The 25,559-nt window shown below is 38.3% G+C and overlaps 1 protein-coding gene across 1 annotated transcript in view; it reads right to left on the bottom strand.

Moving 5' to 3' along the window:
- FHOD3 (formin homology 2 domain containing 3) overlaps positions 1–25,559 on the bottom strand; it is a 219,512-nt gene that overhangs the window by 82,414 nt on the left and 111,539 nt on the right. The window contains exons 12-14 of the mRNA XM_058181693.1: positions 14,674–14,808; positions 12,817–12,867; positions 7,038–7,252 (exon numbers count right to left, since the gene is read on the bottom strand). Of these exons, the coding sequence (XP_058037676.1) occupies positions 7,038–7,252; positions 12,817–12,867; positions 14,674–14,808 (401 nt within the window). The remainder of the gene's footprint in view (positions 1–7,037; positions 7,253–12,816; positions 12,868–14,673; positions 14,809–25,559) is intronic.

Raw genomic sequence — 25,559 nt, 5'->3', positions numbered from 1 at the left:
ATGTGAATCTGACGTCCAGAGGCCAACAAGCCCAGGAGCAGAGTGCCAATTATCAGCTGGTCGGCAGAGAGCTGAAGACAAGCAGGCTGGTGGGGAGACGGGGAATCACAACACAGGCAGCTCTGCAGGAAAAGCAACTGACATCGGGAGGCGAGAGTGAGTCGACAATGACGCACTGGCTCCATGTCGTAATCGGTTCTAGGAGGAGGGGACCCAGTCTCCCCCATTGTGAAGCACTGTAAATTTCACTGTGCTGCACAAGGCGCTGTGAGAACTATGGACAGGCCATGGAGGCAGCAACAGCAAATGTACCAAAACAAAGGCAGAATGCTGTTTCACACATTTTTTAGTCCTGCAAACGACAGCGAAAACCATGAAGAGCTGGGCTGGGGTGACGGCGCACGTGCCCACAGAGCGGGCTCTGAGTGCCACCTTTGGCACATGTGCCATAGGTTCGTCACCACTGACCTAGGGTATGATTTCCTTTCAACATCTCTAAGCTTTATAACCTTGTGGAGCTTGTTCTGTAAAGATACAGGACAGCTAGATATGAATTCTCAGAGACTGCTGTATCAAAGAAGGGTGAGAAATTTCAAAGCAAAGGAAAAAATAAGGGACAAGAAGGTAAAGACATGGTAAAAATATGGCTGACTCAACAAGTCTTTAGAGATAGTATCTCTGATTTGCCTTTATAATTTTTGTATATTGTCGTAATGGATGTTATTATGTGGCTTTTATTGTGAAATAACATTGTCCAAATTCCCAAGATGGAGGGAGTTCCAGAGGAGCAAGAAATATTGAAATTTTGATAGTTTGTGTCAGAAAAGGAGGGTAATGATTCATAGGGTATATCTCGTGGTCCAAGAAATCTGCTTTAGTGTGGCAAGATTTCTGTGTACAAGTGAGGCACAATAAAGGAAATTGCTTAGAGAATGCACCTTTCTTGGTTTTTAGAGCCTAATAGTTATGATTTTGCTGTTTTATGACTTAAATTTGTAATTTGTCTAGAAATGTGCAATTTTGGCAGAAAATACAATAACACTTGATATAATAAAATGAAACAAATCGCTGAGGTCATTAGGAATCATATTATTTCTCTGGAATTACATAATGGACACTAGAGGTTCCCATGTACAGTAATCCTGACTGCACGAAGATCAGTGGCAGAAATTTAATAAAAAAAATATTCAGAAATGCATAAGGAATTCACCGTTGAGTGTGATGGAAACAACCTTTTATTGTAACTTAATTAAAGATGTGATATGTGATATCCATATTTAGCTATCCTTCAAGATTCACATAAGAACAAACAGTACACTTAGAAGAAATGTTGAACAGATTTTTAAAAATTATGAATCCCAATGTAAAAAAGTTATTTATTTCATCATATTTATATAGCCATTCATCTCCCATAACCTGTTATAACATACCTTAATTATTACATCAAACTAACTGTCATCAGCCACAGTGGTAATGAGGGATCCACTATAATAATATATGCTAAAGGGTTAAGCAGATAAAAATGTAACATTTTTGGAGGTCCTCTACTGCATGATAACTGTACTTTTCAGAATAGGGTAGTAAGAAACAAAAGGATCTACTGCTTTGGAGTTATTTAAGGTTAATTGAAATGATAGGAATGTTGGATGGAACATATCATACTGACTTGTATTTTATGATCCAAGAGTGGTGAAAACTGATCTTATCTGCAGGAGATATAAAACAATTCCTTCTGAAGCACAACACTGAAGATGTTGAAGAGTACTGGACCTAGGGCAGAACTCTGAGGTCCATTATTGCATAGTTCCCTCCTTTTAAATGGAATTCATTAAGGATCATATGTGAGTGCTTTGGTCAGATAGCTATGAATCTATCAGGTGAGGATGCTGTTTGTTCCACATTTTTCTATCTTACTAAGAAGCAGGCTGTGGTCTATTTTGTCAAATGGCTTACTGAAGTCAAAGTATACTATGTCCACAATATTTTCCTCATCCACTAGTCACTTTGTCAAAGAAAGTAGTAAGATTTTGAAAACCTTATATTGGTTTCTAGTAATAGCTTTGCTTTTTTATATCACAGATCCACCCTATCTTTTTCAGGATCTTCCCATGTATATTGCCAGGTTGTATATCTGTAGTTTCCTGGGTCCAACCTTTTTCCAGGCCTCTGATAATTTCCCAGTGCTCCAGGATCTTTGAAAGAAATCTCAGAACTACTGAACTATATTTTTCAAAGATCCTGGAGCACTGGGAAACTGCCAGAGGACTGGAAAAGAACTGATGTAGTTTCCATCTTCAAAAAAGGGAAAAAAAATAGATCCAGGAAACCAGACACCTATCAGCCTGACCTCAATACCAGGGAAGATTCTGGAAAAGATAATCAAGCAACGAATCAGTGAACCCCTAGAAGCAAACAAAATAATAACCAAAAGCCAACATGTGTTTGTCAAAAATTGATCATACCAGATTAATCTTATTGCATTCTTTGATTAAGTGACAAAACTAGTGGACCAGAGGAATACTGTTGATATAATTTACTTGGATTTCAGTAAGGCATTTGATAAAGTAGACCATAACCTACTACTAGATAAAGTAGAAAAATGTGTGTTGGACAGCATCACCACCAGATGACCAACCGCACTCAACGTGTAGTCCTCAATGGAATTGCATCTACATGGAGGGAAGTATGCAGTAGAGTAACCCAAGGCTTTGTTTTAGGCCCAGTTTTAAGCTCTTCAACACCTTCATCAATGACTTGGACGAGGGGATAGATGGAGAACTCTTCAAATTTGCAGATGACACCAAGCTGGCAGGAATAGCCAACATTCCAGAAGATAAGTTTAAGATACAGAAGGATCTTGACAGACTAGAACCGTGATGGCGAACCTATGGCATGCGTGTCACAGGGGGCACGCGGAGCCATATCTGTGGACACATGAGCATTGCCCTAGTTCAGCTCCAGCGTGCATGCACGCGCCAGCCATTTTTGGGCCTTCCAGGCCCACTGGAAGTTGGGGAATGGGACATTTCTGGCCTCCAGTGAGGCCATTTTCACCCTCCCTAGACTCCAAGAAAGCCTCTGGAGCTTGGGAAGGGCAAAAAACGGGCCTACCAGGTCCACCGGTAACCTTTTTGCCATTGCGTGCCAAAAATGGGGAGAGTGTGGGGGGGTCGCATGCGCATGCATGCAGGGCATTTAATTATGGGTGTGGGCATGCGCATGTGTGACTCCCCCCACGCTCCCCACGCTTTTGGCACATGACGGTAAAAAGGTTAGCCATCACTGGACTAGAACATTGGGTGCTATCTAACAAAATGAAATTCAATGGTGAAAAAAGTAAGGTTCTACATTTAGGTAATTTAAATATGAGCTAGCAGTGTGCAGCAGCTGCCAAAAAAGCCGACACAGTTCTAGGGATAGAGGGATAGAATCAAGATCACGTGAAGTGTTAATACCACTTTATAATGCCTTGGTAAGGCCACACTTGTAATACTGCATTCAGTTTTGGTCGCCACGATGTAAAAAGATGTTAAGATTCTAGAAAGAGTGCAGAGAAGAGCAACAAAGATGATTAGGGGACTGGAGGCTAAAACATATGAAGAACCGTTGCAGGAACTGAGTATGTCCAGCTTAATGAAAAGAAGGACTAGGGGAAATGTGATAGCAGTGTTCCAATATCTCAGGGGTTGCCACAAAGAAGAGGGAGTCAAACTATTCTCCAAAGCGCCTGAGGGTAGAACTAGAAGCAATGGGTGGAAACTAATCAAGGAGGGAAGCAAATTAGAACTAAGGAGAATTTCCTGACAGTTAGAATAATTAATCAGTGAAACAACTTGCCTCCAGAAGTTGTGAATGCTCCAACACTGAAAATTTTTAAGAAGATGTTGGATAATCATTTGTCTGAAGTGGTGTAGGGTTTCCTGACTGGGCAGGGGGTTGGAGTAGAAGATCTCCAAGGTCCCTTCCAACTCTTGTTATTCTATTTCTATAATAAAATGGTTCAGTGGTTCCGAGACCACCTCTGTCAGCTACTTCAGAATGCTGAGATATAATCCATCTGATCCTACTGATTTGAATTTGTCTAGTGAATAGATGTTTTTTAAATCATTTTTTTGTCTATTTTGACTTGTATTCTTATTCTGTCTTCTACTATACCACTTTTAATGTATAAAAATAGCTGCAAAGAATGAATTGTACAATTTTGATCTCTCTCTATTATTACTCCCTTGTCATCTTCTCCCATTAGTGGACTGATAATTTTCTTGACTTTTTTCTTACTTTTTAAACGTTGAAATTTTTAAATTTCATTTGTTGTAAGTCTTAGTTTATTTTGAGGCTTAGCTTTCCTGATCTTATCTTTGCAGATTTGATCTATTTGCTGCTATTCTGTTTTAGTTATGTGTCTCTCTTTACATTTTTTACACTTATCCTTTTGTCTTATTTTTGTTTTACAGAAGACAATTATGTTTAAATGACTTCAAATTATATCAAGAAAAGTAAATTATAACATGAGTTGCAAATTGCTAAAAACCAAAATATCCCTTTTAGTTGCCTGTAATTTGTGATAATTCTTTGCAATAGGCTAAGTAGTTGAAGTTTGAAGATTTTAAAATAAGGATAAAGCAGATTGTATATGGTTCTTCATTAGCAAGATATTTAAAATTGGGTTGTATAATACTGCTGTTAAGCAAATCATATTCAAAAAGTGCTTTCTAGCCTTGTTAACCGCTGTCTGTTCATCTACATTTTTTTTTTTTTACATTTATACCCCGCCCTTCTCCGAAGACTCAGGGCGGCTTACAATGTATAAGGCAATAGTCTCATTCTATTTGTATATTTTTTACAAAGTCAACTTATTGCCCCCCCAACAATCTGGGTCCTCATTTTACCTACCTTATAAAGGGTGGAAGGCTGAGTCAACCTTGGGCCGGGCTCGAACCTGCAGTAATTGCAGGCTTTGTGTTCTAATAACAGGCTTCTCTATTGCCTGAGCTATCCCGGCCCTTGGGATAGCTCAGGCTTTGGGACTGATGGTTACATTTAAATTTGAGACACTCATCTTTCTCTTAGTGCAAAAAATATTTTGTAGTCTCTCTCATTCTATTTCCAGTAATATCCAAAATATGAACAATCTCTTTGCAAAGTTCCATAATGCTACACCCTTGCTAATTATTGTGATGCATTTACTGCAGATTAATAGCGATTCAATCATTAAGAGTCTGTCTCTGTTACAGTTTATTACAATACTTAAAAAGCGCTCCATTTTATAAGGCAATATTTGGGATAAATGCCAGAGACATATGCTAAACCAATTATAAAAGAGATATCTATTTTCCACCCAAGACTTCTGATTTTAGGGAAAATGGATTGTAATGCCATTAAATGAATTTGAATGACTGCCATTCCAAATATTTCTAACCAGAAGTGAATATACAGATACAGTGTTTGCAAACTAAATTAAAGTTTGACTATGGCCTATGAAGAAAGTTTACATCTAGTCTTCCTTCAAGTGATAGTTGGGTTAATAGCATGGCAGCAGCAGTAATAGTCATTAAACAAGAAACTCAAGTCATATGCACCATCATGTCATAGATATATACTATCAAAGCCACATTACATGCAAGTGAAAATTATTTTTGACCACGTACCATACTTCAAAGTTTTTATCAATTATAACAGCATGTTATAAGGACAATGTGAATACATATGTGGTATATATTGTATAGTACATAAACATATATTAATTGAGCTCCAATAATCAAATGAAATCCAACTAATATTGAACATCCCCAAAGAGGAAACATTTAAACTGATGCAAATGATGCCAATTAAGCTCACGGAAAAAATATAATATGATTCCTTCCTTCCTTCCTTTCCTCACTCCTTCCCTTCCTCCCTCCCTCGCACCATTTAATTAGTTATATTGACCAAAAATAATTCTTTTGTATACTTTTCTTTGTCCATGAATCTACATTTCTTTTAGAAATCCTTGAAACAAAAATCAAACTATTTTGTTTACATATACACTCTAATTTAATTTTTTAATTTAACAGATAGATGGTACTTAACAATAATTTAGAACAAATAATTTAAATGTAATACAAATTAAAATTTAGGCAAATGAAAATTTGAACATATACACTCAGATCTCCTAATTTTATGCCGTCCACTTTGTTCTAAAAGAACTTTCTACTTTCTAAAGTTTCAAAAGAACCTTGTTGTTCAATGTGCATGGCTCCAGCCAATATAGTGTCATGTACAAGTCTTCCACAATAAACAAGGATTATTGATTCATTCTCTAGATCAAGATCCACAGAAGATACTCTTTTTATGAATGCAACCTGGGCAAAATTCATTATTTTTAATTTCTGAAGTAGCACAATGTACTGAATCAGCAGACTTTAAATGGACCTAGAGGATTAATCAAATCAAATCAAATCAAATCAAATCATTATAGCCATTAAACTAGAAAACCTGAAGGATTTTAAAGCAATAATCCATCCTATTATAAGCTATATACGTTGAATGATAAGCTCTTTTGAAATTCCACACTGGATTTGAATGATTTATTTTTCAAGCTGGAAGAAGGATAGTACAGAGATGAAAAGGCAATGGAATGTTAGAACATAGAAAAACATAGCTAGAAAGGATTTTGGAGGTCTTCTATTCCAACTCCATTAAGCTGTTTTATCTCAGTCAGACTGCATGAGATTGTTAAACAACATGCAAGACTATGTACTAAAAGCTGAATCAAATAAAAGGCCTATTTAGTCTAGCACTTGATTCCTCAAAGGTCAATATTAACATAATATTACATCCTCTTTTGGTTTCCAAGCAACTGCCATTCAATGGAATACTGCCTCTAATATTAGAATATCCATTTACAGCCCTTATTCACCATGATTTTAAATTCAATCTAATTTCTAAAATATTAGATTTCCAATTTCTAAGCATGTTTCAACAATAATCATAACACTTTCATAAAATGGAGCACCACATAGTCAGTAAAAATTTATTTGCCACAGTTACAAACTTACCTTCTAGAATTTGTGATGTTATGCAAGAAGTCACACAAACTGATGGTTTCTCATGTGAATCTGTTGAACCTGGGCTGGCACATTTGGGAATGGTAACAGTTGGGATTGAAGAACCACCCAAATTCAAGGATAAGTCATTCCTGTCCCAACATAAATTTCGATTTTTCAGCTCCTTTTCATATTCTTCAGCTGCCAACTTTTCCAAGTGTTTATATCTGAAAGTTAAATTCCAAAGAGATTCCGTAAAGAAGAAAAAAAGTTCAGCTTATACTTGTTTATAAATGAAGCAGCAATAAGAAAATACTACTTCTTGACACATGAAATAGACAGCAAAACAGGCTGCTGGGTTAATCTTCCAGTGTTGGATGGGGATGAGTGGAAGAGAAGCAAACAAGCAAGCAAGCAAACAAACAAACAATAATAGAATGTCGAGTCAGATTTGTTTATATTGCCTCTCAAAATAACTTAAATTTAAAAAAAATCAGAAAAATACTTTCCAAATTTCTATCTTCAGTTTTATTAAAGAGAGAGGGTGGAAAAAGCTTACTGCTCAGAGAAGAAAGCCCTAAAGAATGCAACTTATAAATGTTTGGACTAAAAACAGTCTGAGTGTCTGTCTGAACCTGCTACTATTTGTTTTAAGTAAAGTACACTGGAATCACTTTGTTCTACAATGGAAACTTTTAAAAAACATTAAAAGATTTGTCTGCCAGACTCAAGATATCCAATAACTTGGATATGACGTCACATATAGTTTATTCATAAAAGTCAATTGAAAAGAACAAAGATACATCTGTTTTGCATTTTAGGCAGGCAAGATTCACTAACTATTTATTAAGACCAGTTACCAATCATGTTATTTTATATGTTGTGACCAAAATTACTTAGAAATTGGGCCTCTTCCAGATGTCTATTAATGTATCAAATTATTTGAACATGGAGTGCATACATGAATACATATATGAAAGTAGATTGCTGATTTTATGTTATTCAGTCATAAAATAGCCAAATCAAAATTTAATTGTAGATAATTGTAGATACAATTGAATGTAGATAAAAGGTTTTACAGTTAGGCAAGAGACACCAGCTGTACAAGTACAGATTAGGTGAAATTTAGGTTAATACCAGTAACTGTGAGAGGAATCTTGGAGTTCAACTAACAGTCACTTAAATAGGAGCTAACAATGTATATCAGCAGCCAAAAAAAAGCCTAGGCTGCATTAATACAGGGATAGAACTAAGATCACATGAAATATTAGTACCACTTTACAAGCCTTAGTATGACCAAACTTAGAATACTGCATCCATTTTTAGTCACCACAATAAAAAAGATGTTGAAACTTTGGAAAGAGTGCAGAGAAGAACAACAAAGATGATTAGGGATCTGGAAGCTAAAACATATGAAACACAGTTGCAGGAATTGGGTATGACTAATCTAGAGAAAGCAATGTTCCAACTTTTGAGATGCTGCCTCAAAAATGAGGAGCTCAAATTATTTTCCAAAGCAGCTGAAAGCAAGGCAAGAAGCAATGGATGGAAACTAATCAAGTAGAGAAGCAACCTAGAACTAAGGATAAATTTCCTAAAGGTGAGGGCAATCAACCAGTGAAATGGCTTGCTTTCAGAAGTTGTGGGTGCTCCAACATGGAGGCTTTCAAGAAGAGACTGGACAGCCATTTGTTTGAAATGGTACAGGGTCTCCTGTTCAAGCAGGGGCTTGCATCAGATGACTTCCAAGGTCCCTTCCAACTCTGTTATTCTATTTCTATTCCCTTTCCTTCCCTTTCAAACTAATTTTCCACATTCCAAGTTGTGTGTACCACTTCCAATGTCTCATTGCTATAAAATTGTCAAACTAATATGCAATTGGCAAGATAAAGACATTTTTCTCTGCAATAACAGTGTTTTCTAAAATTTTGATAACTAATGGACCTTTTCCCTCCAAATTAAGATTAGAAACCTCTAAAATTAGATGGCTACTTTACTTTTAACTCTGAAAGAGCTTAATTTTGTAAACTGCACTTTTCTCACAAGAGCCTATGCCCTGTTTTTGTGTCACAATGTCATTTTCTAAGACAATATAAGCAAATTGTGCAAAGATGCAATGGGAAAGTTCTTTTAGTAGTGAAACTATGCATGAGAAATGAGAGAATAAAAAGGGATAACCAATGGACTGTACTTGTACATTTATCCTTGGCAGAGATTGAAGACAAATTAATGTATACATACACATACATACACATACTACATATACATATCATGCATATCTTTTGTCAGATGATTCATCGCTCACAAAGCATTCTTTAGTTTAAAATTAAACAAAATTCAGAAACTATAGTGCTATACTTTCATACACACAACCACTACATCCCTAGTATCCATTATATAATGCCAGAGAAATAATATGGTTCCTAATGGTCTCAGCTATTTGCCTCAATCTTAAGCAACAAGAACACACAACAGATCTGCAATAGCTTTTGGTTAAAGAAGATTCTCTATGAAAGAAAGCATACAAAATTAAGATCCAACTGCAAAATGGACAAGTCTTGTCATTGAAAAGTAACAATTTAATTTTGTAATGACTATTAAAATGAGATAAACCCCTACATGTGCTACCATCACAGAGTGAATCACAAGAATGTTACAAGTTATAAGGAACCTTACAAACAACCTCGTCCATTTGCCTGTTAATAGTAGGAGTACTAATTCCATTTGAAAACCTTCAGCTAGAAAGTGTGTACTGCTATTCAAAGCAACTCATTTTCACTCTTAACCACTTTTCTATTAAAAGCCTCCTCCTAAGTTCTAGTTTGAATCAGAGTTAATTTCAGTTTGTTGGTCCTTCTGCTCTTGGCTTTAACAGAAAATAATTTTCTCATGGTCATTATATCTTTTTAGATATTAGGCTAATAAACATATTTATAAGCTACATGTCTTGCTCTTTTAACTGTTCCACACAGCTCTTCTTTGACCCAATTCCAGGTTCTCCATGTCCTTATTCTTGTGCCTAGAAATGGAAATAATATTCCCAAATTCAATCTATCTGTACTCTCTTTCTCAAAAGAAAAATGAAAGCTGGGATCTTACCTTGTAACACATCAGTTTTTCATTTAAAACTAAAAGAATCTGAATCAAATCTGCTATCGAGTGTGGGCAGGTGTACAAGTGGGTGGTGTTTGAAAAAGTGGTGGGACAGGAGCAATTTGCTACCTCCTGGTATCCCATTCACTTTGCAATCACATGACTGTGGAATGCTGCAACCATAATTGTGAGTCAGTTGCCAAGTGCCAGAAGTGCAACCATGTGACTGTTGGGATGTCCACAACCTTGCAGACCAGTCGTAAATCCCCCTTGTTCAGCACCGTCATAACTTTCAATCAGAGAAGTCAGAGAGCTACCTGTAGGTTAATATCTCTGTATCAGAAACTGGAATTAAGTTACTGTCTTCAATATAAATATAACTCATTAGTTTCTTTGTGCTTTGTGTTTTTTAAAGAGAAGGATCAACATGAACACTGCACATAATTTCCTCTTTCTGATAATGTTGTTTCAGTGACGCTATTTCCCCCCCCACCTCAAAAGACATTAATACTTTTGGTATGGAAGCCAAAACAAGTTAGAGCTTCTTTGCTGCAGATGTACTTGCTGAAAACATGAATTGCTGAGTAAAAAAGATTTTAGTGTAACTATGTTCATTTTAGTACCTAATAATTAAATTACTAATTATTAAATATGGGAAATCTGTGATAGTATCTTCTAAAATCTATCCTGTTTTCCTCTCCCTAATCTAGAGCAGTGTTGGAGCATATGGCCTGCATGTTTTTTCCTAGATCGAGGATATGGACAATAGGTGCACTGCTCCACCTAGAGTATCTATGCTTTAGCGCATCTAGAAGCTACAGTATACTGATCGTTCAGTTTCACTACCTGCAAAGAAAAACAGAAAAATGACCCAGGAAACTATAGTCAACCTCATATTATGACTTTATAGATTTAATGTGTCATAAAGAGATTAATCCATAGGAACTTTAAAAACAAATCAAAATGTTCTACTGTTGTAGATTTTAAGAGAGCTGACTTCAACGAACAGTATAGAAAGGATTCAATGGATGGAAATTCTAGAGAAAAAAAATTCCCTGGATGCTTGGGAAACTCTGAAAAACAAGATATTAAAGGCCAAACAAAAACAATATTCTTGAGAAAGAAAAACAAGACACACCTTGCAAAACTAGAATAATTGCAAAAGATCTTTCTCATAAGGTGAGGGATAAAAAATGACGATAATAAAAAATAAAAAGAGGGATTTGTAACCATAGCAGACTTCTAGTAAATAGTCCAAATATGCAAGGATGGAGCTAGTAGGGCTAAAACTCAGAATCAGATAAGGCTTGAAATAAATGCTAAAAATAGTAAAAAAACTAACAACAACAACAAAAGGTTTATTTTGATATGTAAGGATCAAGAAGATAGTCAAGGAAATTGCTGGTCCACTAGTGGGAGAAGATGGCAAGAGGATTATGGGTAGTAGGCAGAAGGTAGAACTGCTTAATTTCTTTTTTGTAGCTATCTTTGCATAAAAGGAAAAATACTCCAACCTGACAAAAGCAGCACTATGGGAGATGAAAGAGAAATGCAGGTCAAAATAGGTAAGACAATTGGTTGGTTAGACAATACTTAGCTGCTCTAAGTGAATTCACATCTCCTGTTCTGGATGATTTACACCTCTGGGTACCACAGGAACTGTCAGATGTGCTCTCAGAACCACCAAATAAAATCTTTGAAAGATCCTGGAGTCCCTTCTTTGTATAGGCAAGTCAGCTGTCTTTTCAAATACTGATTTTTCAAAAGAATAAAGTGATGTTTTGGAGATGAAGAGTAGGTATGCGGGTTTGTGCTTCTCTTTATAAGTAAACAAAATTTACATTAACCATTTGGCCAGTATATCTTTTACACTCTTTTACACTCTTTTCCAAAGTCTCAACATCGTTTTTTATTGTGGTGACCAAAACTGGATGTAGTATTCCAGGTGTGGCCATGCTAAGGCTTTGTATAGTGGTACTAATATTTCATGTGATCTTGATTCTATACCTCTATTAATGTAACCTCTCTCTTTCCAACAGCTTGGAACTGTTTATATTCTTAAATGTAACCTTAATAATCCCTAGGCTCTTGCTTAGAATGTGAATTACTAAATTTCAACTAGCCTTAGATTGTCAATCTAATTGTAGGTTACCCACAGATAATAATGATTGTGGGGAAAAAAATCCCCAGGAAAATTTCAATAGTGATGGTGCCTTGAGTGAAATTCCAACACATCTGGAGCACTATTTGAACATATCCAGCAACAATACATTTAATATGATTAAAGAACATCTGCCTTTCTTAGGTCCTTGGGAATAGGTGGATAAGAATACCGAATCTAGTCTAAGTAATTGTCTTACTGAATTCAAGTATAATAATGGAATAAAAAAAAAGTGATCCAATTCTTTTTGAAAGTTGACTGTGCCTACTTTGAAAATATGGCCCTTAAAACTGTATTCAATGGTTCTTGAGCTGATGAAAGTTGATCACCCATGGTTGAGAAGATAAATGAACAGACATTTTTAAGAGGCAATACTGCATCCATTACTTGTTCAACAAAATACAGCAATGACAATTTTCTATGCATGTCTGTACTATGTCCTTTTTGTTAGTTAGAAGTGTGTTTATAGAATCATGCACCTCCTAATAGTGGATATAAAAAATACAAAGCAGCCCAAAGTAGGAGCTAAGTACAAACCTCTCTTCTCTTGCTTGTCTCAGCTCTTCTCTTTTATCTAGATAATTTTGACTAAAAAGAGATATTCACAAAGTTACAGGTAAAATAAAAACAAAACAAAACAAGAAAGACAAATAAATTAAGCAAGAAACTAAGGAAGAATAAATGAATTAAAAGCAACTAAAACTTTGGTAATTTTCTACAGGAAAATATAGCATGATTTGAGTATACCTCTTATTTAGCTACTGTTTTTTCTTCCGATGGCTTGGTCACTAAATGAAATGGCTGCTAAGTAAACAGTGACTGAGAGAGGTAGAATGCTGGTAAGATAATTAGTTGCTGCCCTCTCATTCGGATCAAGTTCTTTCTACAGTGTCCTGTGCTGAACCTATTTTTTCTTTTTTGGTCCTCTCACAGGATGGAAACGTTGCTTAAATAAACTGTCTCTGAGATGCAGTGCGGCCATTCCTAAAACATGCTAACCATAAGTTAACAAGCTTAGTTCTGCGATTTTAATTAATTAACTAAAACCATTTGGCCTATTCCACCTGTTGCTTAAAATTAAAGGACCTTATTCAGATTCACAGTGAAGGCTTTTGTTGTCTTAATTGCATACACTGGTTGGAAAATGAATTTTTTATTACTTTTTACTATTATTTTATATGTGAATGATTGCAAACTGAAATAGATGTAAATGAAGTGTGCCTGCAAAAGTGAGTTAAATGGAAGTTTTTAGCACTGACAGAAACAAAGTATCTTAAACTTTCTGTGGAGGCTAAAGTCACTTTATTCTTTTCTAATACAGCTTTGTATGAATACTAATATAAAATATATAAAGTACAACATCTGCCATCTACAATGTCATTCCTGTTTTAATTTAGTTAATACCACATAATCAATATGAAAGCAGGTAGCTATGCCATGCCTTGAAGGAGTACTTTACTTTGGTGAAAATTTGAATGAAGCAGTCCCTGGGAACTGCTTTGTGGAATGCCATGATTCCATTGATTCTAAGAGAGGAGCAAAGTGACTATGTTTATTTTATCTCACTGATTCAGAGCCCTTCTTAGCCTGCTCCTGGAGAAGACTAAAGCTCCATGGCTCTGTGAACCAAAAATGACCAGCCTGGAGTTCACTTGGTGCACACTGAAGGTCTTTTAATTTGGGTGGTTATGGGGAATGGGAGAAGAGAAACGAGTTGTTTTGTTTTCTTTCTGAAAACTGGAATAATTCTTTTAAAAAACGTTCTCTTTTCAAGTGTACAAAGAAGGGGTTTAAGAGCTTGTTAAAGCATACAATTCAAAATTATGTTTAAAATCACAGTGAATTTTGACCTTCAATTTAAAGTAACCCACAGCTTTTTTTATATAAGCATCTGCAGTTATTCATATTTATTTATATCAAATTTTATATCTGAAATCCTTGTTGGGACAAGTTAAAGATAAGCTTATTATGTATCTTCAAACTTATTGAATATTTCTCTAATCAGAGAAACCTTTTACCAAATAAATTAGATTTAGTTCCCCACCAAGAAGGGCAAAATTTAGACTTCCTAAGCAAGAAATACATACAGATATATCCATCCATCCATACACATATATATTGTCCCTCACTGTCTCTCTCTCTCTCTCTGTATGTGTGTGTGTGTGTATGTGTGTGCGGGGGGGGGGCAATACTTCAGTAAATGTCTAGTTCTCACACACATACCTCAGCTGCCCTGTCTGGCTATAAAATTTAATCTTGAGTTTTTATGGCATAGTTTACAGTTTTCTTAGATGGAAAAATACAAATCAATGTGGTGATATTAACAGGTAGCAAATATTTTTAAATTTTATCATATTTATTAAGGTAACAAACGATTGAAGAATTATTGCTTACTTGAATTTGTTTCTCTCTTCACGTTCTATTCTTTGCAGCCTCTCCTCTCTCTCTTGACGTCTTCGTTCTCTTTCTACTGCCAAGGACTCTTGGTGTTGCCTATATGATGATGTAAGGAGACCACCCAAAGATGTCCTGTAGGAGAAGTAGAAATATTGTTTTAAAATAAACTATCGCCTTCTTTATATTTTCCTAATAAAAATAAATTTTGTTAATTAAATCATGTATACTATATATATTATATATGTTTGAGCCATGGTGGTCCAGTGGTTAGAATGCAGTACTGCAGGCTACTTCTTCTGCCTGCTGGCTGCCAGTATTTCGGCAGTTCGATTTTCACGGCTCAGGATTGACTCAGCCTTCCATCCTTCAAAGGTTGGTAAAATGAGGACCCAGATTGTTGGCAATATGCTGACTATGCAAATCTTTTAGAGAGGGCTGTAAAGCACTGTGAAGCGGTATATACATTTAAGTGCTATTGCTATATATTATGTACATAAGATCATAAATTTTTATTGCTTAGATGGTAAATTTCAATTGCTATGAACTGCTTTTATTGCCCTGAACTGCAATGATCATTCTACCTTCCTTTGTAGATTACAAGTAGTCAGACTGTAATATTTTTTTACAATATTTTTAGATTTTTAAATATTTTGTGGATTTTTTGGGACTGCCTTGTATTATCTTTTTATACTATATATTTTATACCACACACACACACACACACACACACACACGCGTGTGTGTGTGTGGTATATGTATGATATTTTTACACAACAACTAACATTTCTTTTTTTTTACTTTCAGCTGAGATACTATTTTTTTTCTTTTAAGCTGAAATTTTGTTTACATTGTAAAATTTAGTAATCTGTCTATCCCCATTATCAATTGGGGATTCAATAGGATAATTCTTCCCTTGGCCGTATACCAGAATGGATGAAAATGTACATGTTCAGGAATCACTTTGACTTCTATCTGCTGTCTATTTACAGAGGTGTTTTCAAAAGCTTGTGACTCCTTTTGAATTTTCAGTATTTCTACACAAATGTGATCTGGACTTATGGAGATTCTCAGTCATGCAGTTCATCGTTGTCTCAAATGTACTTTTTCAAAAGGCAACTGAACTATTTTTTTGAAGAAGACCTTTCACTTCTCATCCAAGAAGCTTCATCAGTTGTTACTGGATGATGGGGGATGGAAGGCTAGGTTCTGACAGTTATGATTGGATGGTGGGAAGATGAAAGGATTGTATTTATTTGCAGTCATCTAGTCATTAGCACTCTGGCTGAGAGCCATTGAGGCTACTTGGGGGGTTATCTCTGCCCTCAGAGTCACCTGAATCAGAGTGCAAATGGTTGTGGAATCTTCTTGGAACTGCTGAAAAAACAAACCACTTGAAAAATGCATGGGACAACATAGGAGAACAAACCCATCAGGACAAGATTCAATATTCCATCTGCATTTAAAAGACAAAGGTTGCTCTTTTGAAGACAGCAAAGTCCACATTTTTGATAGAGAGGATTATTGGTTTGAAAGAGGGGTAAAAGAGTCCATCTATGTTAAAATTGAACAGCCTTCCCTAACAGATGGGGAGGAATACGACACCACCTATCTTCTGTTTACAACACAGTTGTCAGATCCACCATCATGTCCTGTCATTCTGTTGGAGGGAGTGGGAAATAAGGTTTGCTGGAATTTTTAGCTTACTTTTTGCTTTTGCTGAAATTAAGAAGAATCTTCGGAGACAAAATTAGGGACGGGGAGTGTCTTCGGAGACAGAGGGTTTCATCCTGACTCCAAGGCCATTAGGCCCTGAGGGTGAACTGTTATCTTTCTGAATCACATTGGCTACCGTTGGGCTGGTTAGGCGGGTGTTGGGCTTGGGGAAACAAAAGGACGCTGTTTGCTTTGTACGTGCTTTTTCAGATTTCACCTTGTTTTCCTGCAATCACTTCTCTCTCAGTAAAAGTTCTTTTGATTCAACAAATCAGGGGTGTCAAACTCGTAGCCCACAGGCCAGATGCATCACGTGCTGGCCCCACTCCTGCCCAATTTAGCGAAGGGGGGGAAAATCCTGATAAGTCATGTGACGATGCTGGGACAACACAACACCCCTAAATGGATTAAGAGTCTTGCTTTCCTGTGGAACTAGCTGAGGTGGTCCTTACATTAGGTGAAATCTGCAAAGTTGGTCAACTTTACCATGTTACCATGTGGAACGTGCACACGATGTCTGCCCAAGGCAGTGACCAGGAGGACCTGAGAGCTGGGGGAAGGCCTCATCCAGACCTCACCCCTGGCTGGATCTTTTCCTGGAGGTCGGAAACCTGGAAGACCCAGCTGGTCAATTGGAGTTGGAAAGAAGAAAGATTGGGAAGGAAGAACCAAGGGGGTGACCATTACCCCAGGCAGCTGACAGTGAGAGAAAGCAATTAGAGTTGGAAGAGTTCAAAGAGGAGGAAGGTATGAAACCTGATCAAGCAGACCTAATAATAAAGCAAGCCATGAGGTTCATGATGAATGCCAAACCCTGAAGACATGTGAAGTGCATACCAAGGCTGCTGTCAGCAAGGCCCAAAGAACCTGAGAGGAGAAGGATGGAGGGTGAGCATCAGTGCTAGACACCACGGCAGGGGTTTCACTAATTCCAGTTGCTGCCTCTACTGTGGCAGGCGCAGCATCTAAGGGGCCCACTAGGGCTATACCCTGATGGGAACTGGATAGGTCAAAGTTAAGCGCTGAAAGACCCCACCCCTTGGTGTGAAGTTCGACGGAGACCCGTAGCAGCTGGGATTTTTTTCTGGCCCATTTTCTAACCTACATGCAACAATACGGGCAGAAGATCATCACTCTGGACTTGGAAGGGGCCGTAACCTGATGGATGGTGACCCTCCACAACGCGAATGTGCTGGAGCTGAGAAACTTTAATCGCTTCATGAGGCACTTTGTCAGCGATTAAAAGACTCTTTTGCTGATTGCAAAGCAAAGGACCACATCAAAACTGTGGGTCAAGGCCACAGAATGGTGGCAGAATACAGTAAGGAATTTCATGACCTGGCATGCCGACTCAATGATTGGCTGGAAGATATCCTCATCTGTTGTTTCAAAGATGAGCTAAACAACAACCTGTATAATGCCTGCATCTTAAGGGGAGCCCTTGCCACCCTTCATGACTAGTATGTGCTGACTGAGGAGGTGGAGATCGACCAAGCATGCAACCAATACTGCTCAACCCAACTGTGGAAAACACCAACCCCAGAAAAAAGAGAGGTGACAAAATCACAAAACCTACAGCCAGATTTTTTCCCCTATTTCAAGTGTGGCCAGGAGGGACACTGCGTGGCAAAGGTGCAAGGGCGGCCATCCAACCAAGACCCCTCCTCCTGAGCCCCCCAGGAAAGCCAAGACCCTGCAACTGGCCATGGAAATGGCACTGAAGGGAGTAGAGGTCACTGAGTTGATCCCATCGTTGAAGCAAGATGAGTGAACTCTGATCACCCACCAATGGTGAGAGGCTAACTAACACCGCTGCCCTAGTACATGGCCTGGTCACACCAGTAATGCCCCTCATGGAGCTAAGTTTCTAAGCCTTAGGACTGGAGGCCACCTTACCAAGCCCTGCTAGATTCAGGTTGCACCAGGTGCTTAATTAACCTAGCCCTGATTAAAAGATTAACTTCCCAGAGGCTGATAGGAGGAGAACTGGCTGTGAGTGGGGGAGGGAGTACAGAGAACTATAAACCAAAAATAGCAATAATACATTCAGGGTTAGTGCGCTTGAGATTGTAATTTTATTTTATTTCAAAATGACCGGCTTAGTTCAGTGTAATAGTTTGGCAGCTGTCTTTTGCAGTACTCTTTTCAAATTTGGATACTTTGTCTTTGTAAACAAATTACTAGTCTAGCCCTAGTACATGGCCTGGTCACACCAGTAATGCCCCTCATGGAGCTAAGTTTCTAAGCCTTAGGACTGGAGGCCACCTTACCAAGCCCTGCTAGATTCAGGTTGCACCAGGTGCTTAATTAACCTAGCCCTGATTAAAAGATTAACTTCCCAGAGGCTGATAGGAGGAGAACTGGCTGTGAGTGGGGGAGGGAGTACAGAGAACTATAAACCAAAAATAGCAATAATACATTCAGGGTTAGTGCGCTTGAGATTGTAATTTTATTTTATTTCAAAATGACCGGCTTAGTTCAGTGTAATAGTTTGGCAGCTGTCTTTTGCAGTACTCTTTTCAAATTTGGATACTTTGTCTTTGTAAACAAATTACTAGTCTAAATGGACAGATTACCTAGATATTCTACCTATCTAGAATCTCTAATCTGTGCTGTCCAAGCAGAAATTAGGTGCCCAATTCAGCCATTCTATTTTATTGTGCTGCCGCGTTATCATCCCCCTCTATCACAAAGATCCTGCAGGAAAAGGGCAGTATGGGCAACCTTTTGGATCTGGCAGGGTGAGAGCTATGAACCATAGACACAAAGCTTTCATTATCTTTCACCATAACTGGTACAGTGCCCTTGCTGAACTTAATAGGAACACTAAAGTGACAGGTCAAGATAGTTGTGATAATGATAACTCAAATAAGCAGGGGATCGTGGTCCGAGATGAAATATGTACTTTGGAAAAGGAAAAGTGTGAATCAAGTATTACACATCAGTCACACAAGAAAAGCAAGATATCCAAAAAGAGAAGCCACCTTCTGGTTGGTGATTCAATTGTAAAGGATGTAAATTTAGGAAAGGATACTGAGGTATTGAAAGAAGTCAGGTGTCTGCCAGGTGCTACTGCCAGCAGAGACAAGAGGCATATTTTAAGATAGTCAAGAATGCCAGTAAGGACTGTGATATTGATGCTATTATACATCTTGGTACAAATGATCTGTCCCAAAAAGATGTACTTTCTATGCAGAATGATTTCCAGAGCTTGGGTTATGAACTTAGTAGTGTAAGTTGTAGGCTTATCTTTTCATAGGTTTTACCAGTATATAAGGAACAAAAAGGGAAAGGCCAGCATGTAGAGGAGTTTAATGTGTGGCCAAAGGAGTGGTGTAAAAGGGAAGGCTTTGATTTCATTAGTCATGAAGACTGCAGCTGGACCAATGAAAAATTGTAGAAAAGAGATGGTTTGCATCCATCAAAGAAAGGGACTGAATTACTTGGCATTAAATTCACAGATTTTCTGGATAAACATTTAAACTGAACATCAGGGACAGAGAATTAATTTATACAGAACATTTCTGTCCCAGCAATTTAAAATTAATAGGGTTATCGGTGCATGTAACATAGATGTTTGTGTGAGTAAGATTATCAATCTTGCGGTTAAGTAAAACCAAGCATTTAATAGTGAGTGCCATACCAAGTGCACTAATCAAACAGGTAGCAAGAAAGTAGGGGCAGTCAGGCACAACTCAGGTTATGTACACAGTAAACACAAGGTCAATCAAAATGGACTCAAATGTCTATATACCAATGCACAAAGTATGAGGAATAAACAGGGTGAATTAGAAATTGAAGTAAATGAGGCAGATTATTGTTACCATAACAGAAACTTGGTGGGATGAAACCTACAAATGGAATATACAGCTAGATGGATTTAAATTACTTAAAAGAAACAAATCAAATAAAAGAGGAGTTGTAGTTGCACTATATATAAGAAATAACTACATCACTACAGAAATAGAGCACAACAATGATGAAAATGATCTTGAATGCAATTAGGTCAATATCAAAGGGGGAAAATGACATTACCATAGCTCTATACTTTAGGTCAGCGGTCACAACTGGTAGTCCGTGAGAAAATTTTGGTGGTCCACAGAAAAATTATTTGCATTTTTTATATTGCACTAAATTAGGGGTCCTCAAACTACAACCCCTGGAACGGATACGTGCAATGAACGCTTGTGTTACTGCAGAGAGTCTCCCCCTTCGGAGTCTTTTTGTGTGGGTTGGAGGGGGGCAGAAATTTCGCCTTGGGGTCTGTTTCAGCCTTCTGGTGCAGGGCTTTGGGTAAAGGCTGGAAGGAAGCACTTGGTGGCGAAGAGCTGGAGGCCTTGTTCCAGTGAGACTGTATCATGGCCTGGAACTGACTGACCATCTCAGCCCGCTGAGCCTCCAGGTGTTGGTACCTGGCCTCTGCTTGGAAAGCCTATGCTCATAGTCCTCAGTGAGGTGCTTCTGCTGAGCCTCCTTCTCAGTCAGATCCAATCTGAACTAAGCCAGCTGTTTTGCCAACTCTTTCTCGTGGTGGCTGCTTAGCTCCAACAACTGTAAGGAGCTTGGGAGGGCAGGCGAGGAGTGGCTGGGAGGGGAGGGGCGAGTAGAGCCTGGTGTGGCACCCCTCAATGCAAGTAACTTTGGGCTGGCCACGACCACCCAGTCACATGCCCACCTAGCCACACCCACCCACCGGTCATTAAGCAGATCGTATTAGTGTTCATGGGATTTAAAATTATGAATTTAGTGGTCCCTGAGGTCCGAAAGGTTGAGGACTCTTGCTATAGGCTACCCAACCAAACAGAGAAAATAGATGAATTTTTTGCTAGTCAGCTAACAAAGCTTTGTAGGAAGCACATCCCAACAGTAATGGGGGATTTTAACTACCCTGACATCAACTGGGAGACAAGCTCTGCACCAAGTGGAAGATCCAACAGGTTCCTAACAAACCTAGCAAACAACTTTGTTTCCCAAAAAGTAGAGAAGTGGATCAGCCAGAATTAATGAGAAGTTAATTCTCATTAACAAAAATGAAATGATAGAATAAAATAGAATATTTATTTATAGACCACCCTGCTCCCGAAGGACTCAGGGCGGTGTACAGCCAAGAATAAAATACAGGGAAAAACAAAACAAAACAACAATACAAAACTAAAAACAACCCTTAAAAAACCTATTTGATATGGCTAGAAGGTGTTGAAGCTAAAGGAACCTGTGGGCAAGTGATCATGCAATATTGGAATTCAACATTATGCAAGCACAAGTAGTAGAACAAAGTCAAACTGGACTCTTGGACTTTAAGAGAGACAATTTCAATAAACTTAGAGAGAGCTTGGGAAGGATTCCATGGATGAGAATCCTCAAGGGGAAAAAACTCAAGAAGCTTGGGAAATTTTGAAAAGTGAAATTATAAAAGCTCAGTCTAGCACAATACCAATGAAGAAGAAAAATAACAGCTCTCAAAAGAAACCAGCATGGCTGCATAAAGAACACTCTGACAAATTTAAAAACAAAAAGTATAAAAAGTATAAAAAATGGAAAGAGGAGAAAATAACTAAGGCAGAATATCAACAAATAGCCCGAGCCTGTAAAGATGAAGCGGGGAAAGCACTACAAAAAACAATTAGGAATACAACTTAAAATAGCAAAGAAAATGGTAAGTGAACACCTGTCTACCATAGATGAGTTCAAATCACGAGGACCAGATAGATTACATTCCAAGGTTCTGAAGAAACTGGCAGATGTGATCTCAGAACCAATGAACTATATCTTTCAAAGATCCTGGAGCACTGGGGAACTACCAGAGGACTGGAAAAGAGCTGATATGGTTCCCATATTCAAAAAAGGAAAAAAATTAGATCCAGGAAACTAAAGACCTATTAGCCTGACCTCAATACCAGGGAAGATTCTGGAAAAGATAAAGCAATGAATCAGTGAACCCCTAAAGCAAAGAAAGAAATAACCAAAATCCAACATGGGTTTGTCAAAAACAGATCATGCCAGACTAATCTTATTGCATTCTTTGACAAGGTGACAAAACTAGTAGACCAGAGGAATACTGTCGATATAATTTACTTGGACTTCAGTAAGGCATTTGATAAAGTAGACCATAACCTACTATTAGATAAAGTAGAAATATGTGGGTTAGACAGCATCACCACCAGATGGATTTGTACCTGAATGACCAACTGCACTCAACATGTAGTCCTCAATGGAACTGCATCTACTGTTTCCCCCAAAATAAGACATATTAATATTAATATACCTTATAATAGTAAGCCCAATCGGGCTTTTGAGTACATGGCAATAAAGCCAAGCACTTATTTCAGGGTTCCAAAAAATATAAGACAGGATCTTATTTTCAGGGAAACATGGTACATGGAGGGAAATTTGCAGTGGAGTACCCCAAGGCTCTGTTTTAGGCCCAGTACTCTTCAACATCTTCATCAATGACTTGGACGAGGGAACTCATCAAATTTGCAGATGACACCAAGCTGGCAGGAATAGCCAACACTCCAGAAGGTAGGCTTAAGATACAGAAGGACCTTGACAGACTTGAACATTGGGTGCTATCTAACAAAATTAAATTCAATGGTGAAAAAAGTAAGGTTCTACATTTAGGCATGGAAAACAAATGCACAGGTACAGCATATGTGGTATCTTGCTCAATAGTAGTAACTGTGAGAGGGATCTTGGAGTCCTAGTGGTCATCAGTTGTCTCAGCTTTGTGGAAGCCATCTTAGGCTGTCTCATCTCATTGTGGCTGACAGGGAAAGTAAGACCTGCGTCAAGCAGGAGAGCCGCAACTCTCCAAGACCTTGCAGGGCATTCCCAATTGCTTCATCACCCCTCCAAGGTGGCTTTGGCTCCTTTTGGAGCCCACCAACAGGGAGAACTCGGCATAGGAGCACAGAGACCTGCTCTCCATATCCGATCTTGCTGTGATGTGAGCCAGACGTCATGGCAGTATTCATGCAGTGTTCATGCAATTAATAAATGAAGCCTTATACAAGCACCTGTATAAGCACTGATGTACGTGGCTGATACTTCAATCTACACCAAAACGAATGCATAGCATGTGAAACTAGAGAGGGCCATACTCAAAAAACTGTAGGCCTGCAATTTCTGTAATGAAAAACTGTAATTTCTCAACTGTATACCAAGCTCTCCAAATGTGAGCTTTATCAAAGTAAAGTATGTCAGAGTATATTCGTGAACTGGAATAGGACATGGCAATTGGGTCAACCAATGAGGGGTGTTTGGTAACTGAAACATAGTATTTGTTTGTATGTTTGGAATCTGGGCTTAAATTTGCTGAAGTGTATATAAGATCTGGTTTGGCTTCTAATGGAGCCTCTGTACAATATATGCACGCAGAGGAGGGCAATTCACCTCTATATTTTGGAGCAAATTTCTGAAATTACTGGGGGACTCATTAGGGCTAAGTTCAAGTCATCATCTTCAAACTAATTGGGGTGTGTGTGGGGGGATGTCTTTCAGCAATTCTAAAAGATTCCATAAGCACTTGCATTTGAAAACTCTTAAAAATATCACTGGCTATGGCAAACCTCCTTCCTAGGCTGAAGGTAATCAACAACTGGCAGATGACCTGAATGAGTTTTACTGCAGGTTTGAAAGGAAACTATAGCCACCTATCTCCACATCTCAGACACACCAACAACAGCCAAGCCTCCTACAACTGACCCCATCCCATTGGGTTCAAAACCCCTAGTGATCACAAGAAAGGAAGTGCAGGACCTATTTCACAGACAAAAGCCAGGAAAAGCTCCAGGCCCAGACAAGATAACTCCTTCTTGCTTCAAACGCTCTACCATCATCCCAGTGTCGAAGAAGCCCACCATCAAGGAACTAAATGACTACAGACCAGTTGCTTTAACATCTGTAGTCATGAAAACCTTTGAAAGGCTAGTGCTTTCCTACTTGAAAACCATCACGGATCCGCTGTTAGACCCCTTGCAATTTGCATACCGAGCAAATAGATCAACAGATGATGCTGTTAATATGGCTCTGCACTACATCTTACAACATCATGAATCTCCAAAGACCTATGCAAGGGTCCTCTTTGTAGACTTTAATTCAGCATTCAATAGCATCATTCAATAGCATCATTCCAGACACTCTTCTAACTAAGCTAAAACAACTACAGGTACCTGAATAGACTTGTAAGTGGATCATAAGCTTCCTAACAAACAAGAAGCAGCAGGTGAAGCTAAGCAGGATCACATCAGATACCGGTACAATTAGCACAGGGGCCCCCCAAGGCTGTATGCTCTCCCCACTTCTCTTCTCTCTGTATACCAATGACTGCATCTCCAACGATTCATCTGTTAAACTACTGAAGTTCACAGATGACACAACAGTGATTGGTCGCATTCGAGACAATGACGAATCTGCATATAGACGAGAGGTCGAACGACTAGCCTTGTGGTGCGACCGAAACAATCTGGAACTGAACACATTCAAAACCATAGAAATGGTGGTAGACTTTAGTTCAGCATTCAATAGCATCATTCAATAGCATCATTCAATAGCATCATTCCAGACACTCTTCTAACTAAGCTAAAACAACTACAGGTACCTGAATAGACTTGTAAGTGGATCATAAGCTTCCTAACAAACAAGAAGCAGCAGGTGAAGCTAAGCAGGATCACATCAGATACCTGTACAATTAGCACAGGGCCCCCCCAAGGCTGTGTGCTCTCCCCACTTCTCTTCTCTCTGTATACCAATGACTGCATCTCCAATGATTCATCTATTAAACTACTGAAGTTCACAGATGACACAACAGTAATCAGTCACATTCGAGACAATGACGAATCTGCATATAGACGAGAAGTCGAACGACTAGCCTTGTGGTGCGACTGAAACAATCTGGAACTGAACACACTCAAAACCATAGAAATGGTGGTAGACTTTAGTTCAGCATTCAATAGCATCATTCCAGACACTCTTCTAACTAAGCTAAAACAACTACAGGTACCTGAATAGACTTGTAAGTGGATCATAAGCTTCCTAACAAACAAGAAGCAGCAGGTGAAGCTAAGCAGGATCACATCAGATACCTGTACAATTAGCACAGGGGCCCCCCCAAGGCTGTGTGCTCTCCCCACTTCTCTTCTCTCTGTATACCAATGACTGCATCTCCAACT

This window comes from Ahaetulla prasina, chromosome 4 (assembly GCF_028640845.1).
Source record: "Ahaetulla prasina isolate Xishuangbanna chromosome 4, ASM2864084v1, whole genome shotgun sequence".
Lineage (NCBI taxonomy): Eukaryota > Metazoa > Chordata > Lepidosauria > Squamata > Colubridae > Ahaetulla > Ahaetulla prasina.
The sequence above is the reverse complement of the archived record's forward strand: the minus strand, read 5'-3'. Positions and strand labels throughout refer to the sequence as shown.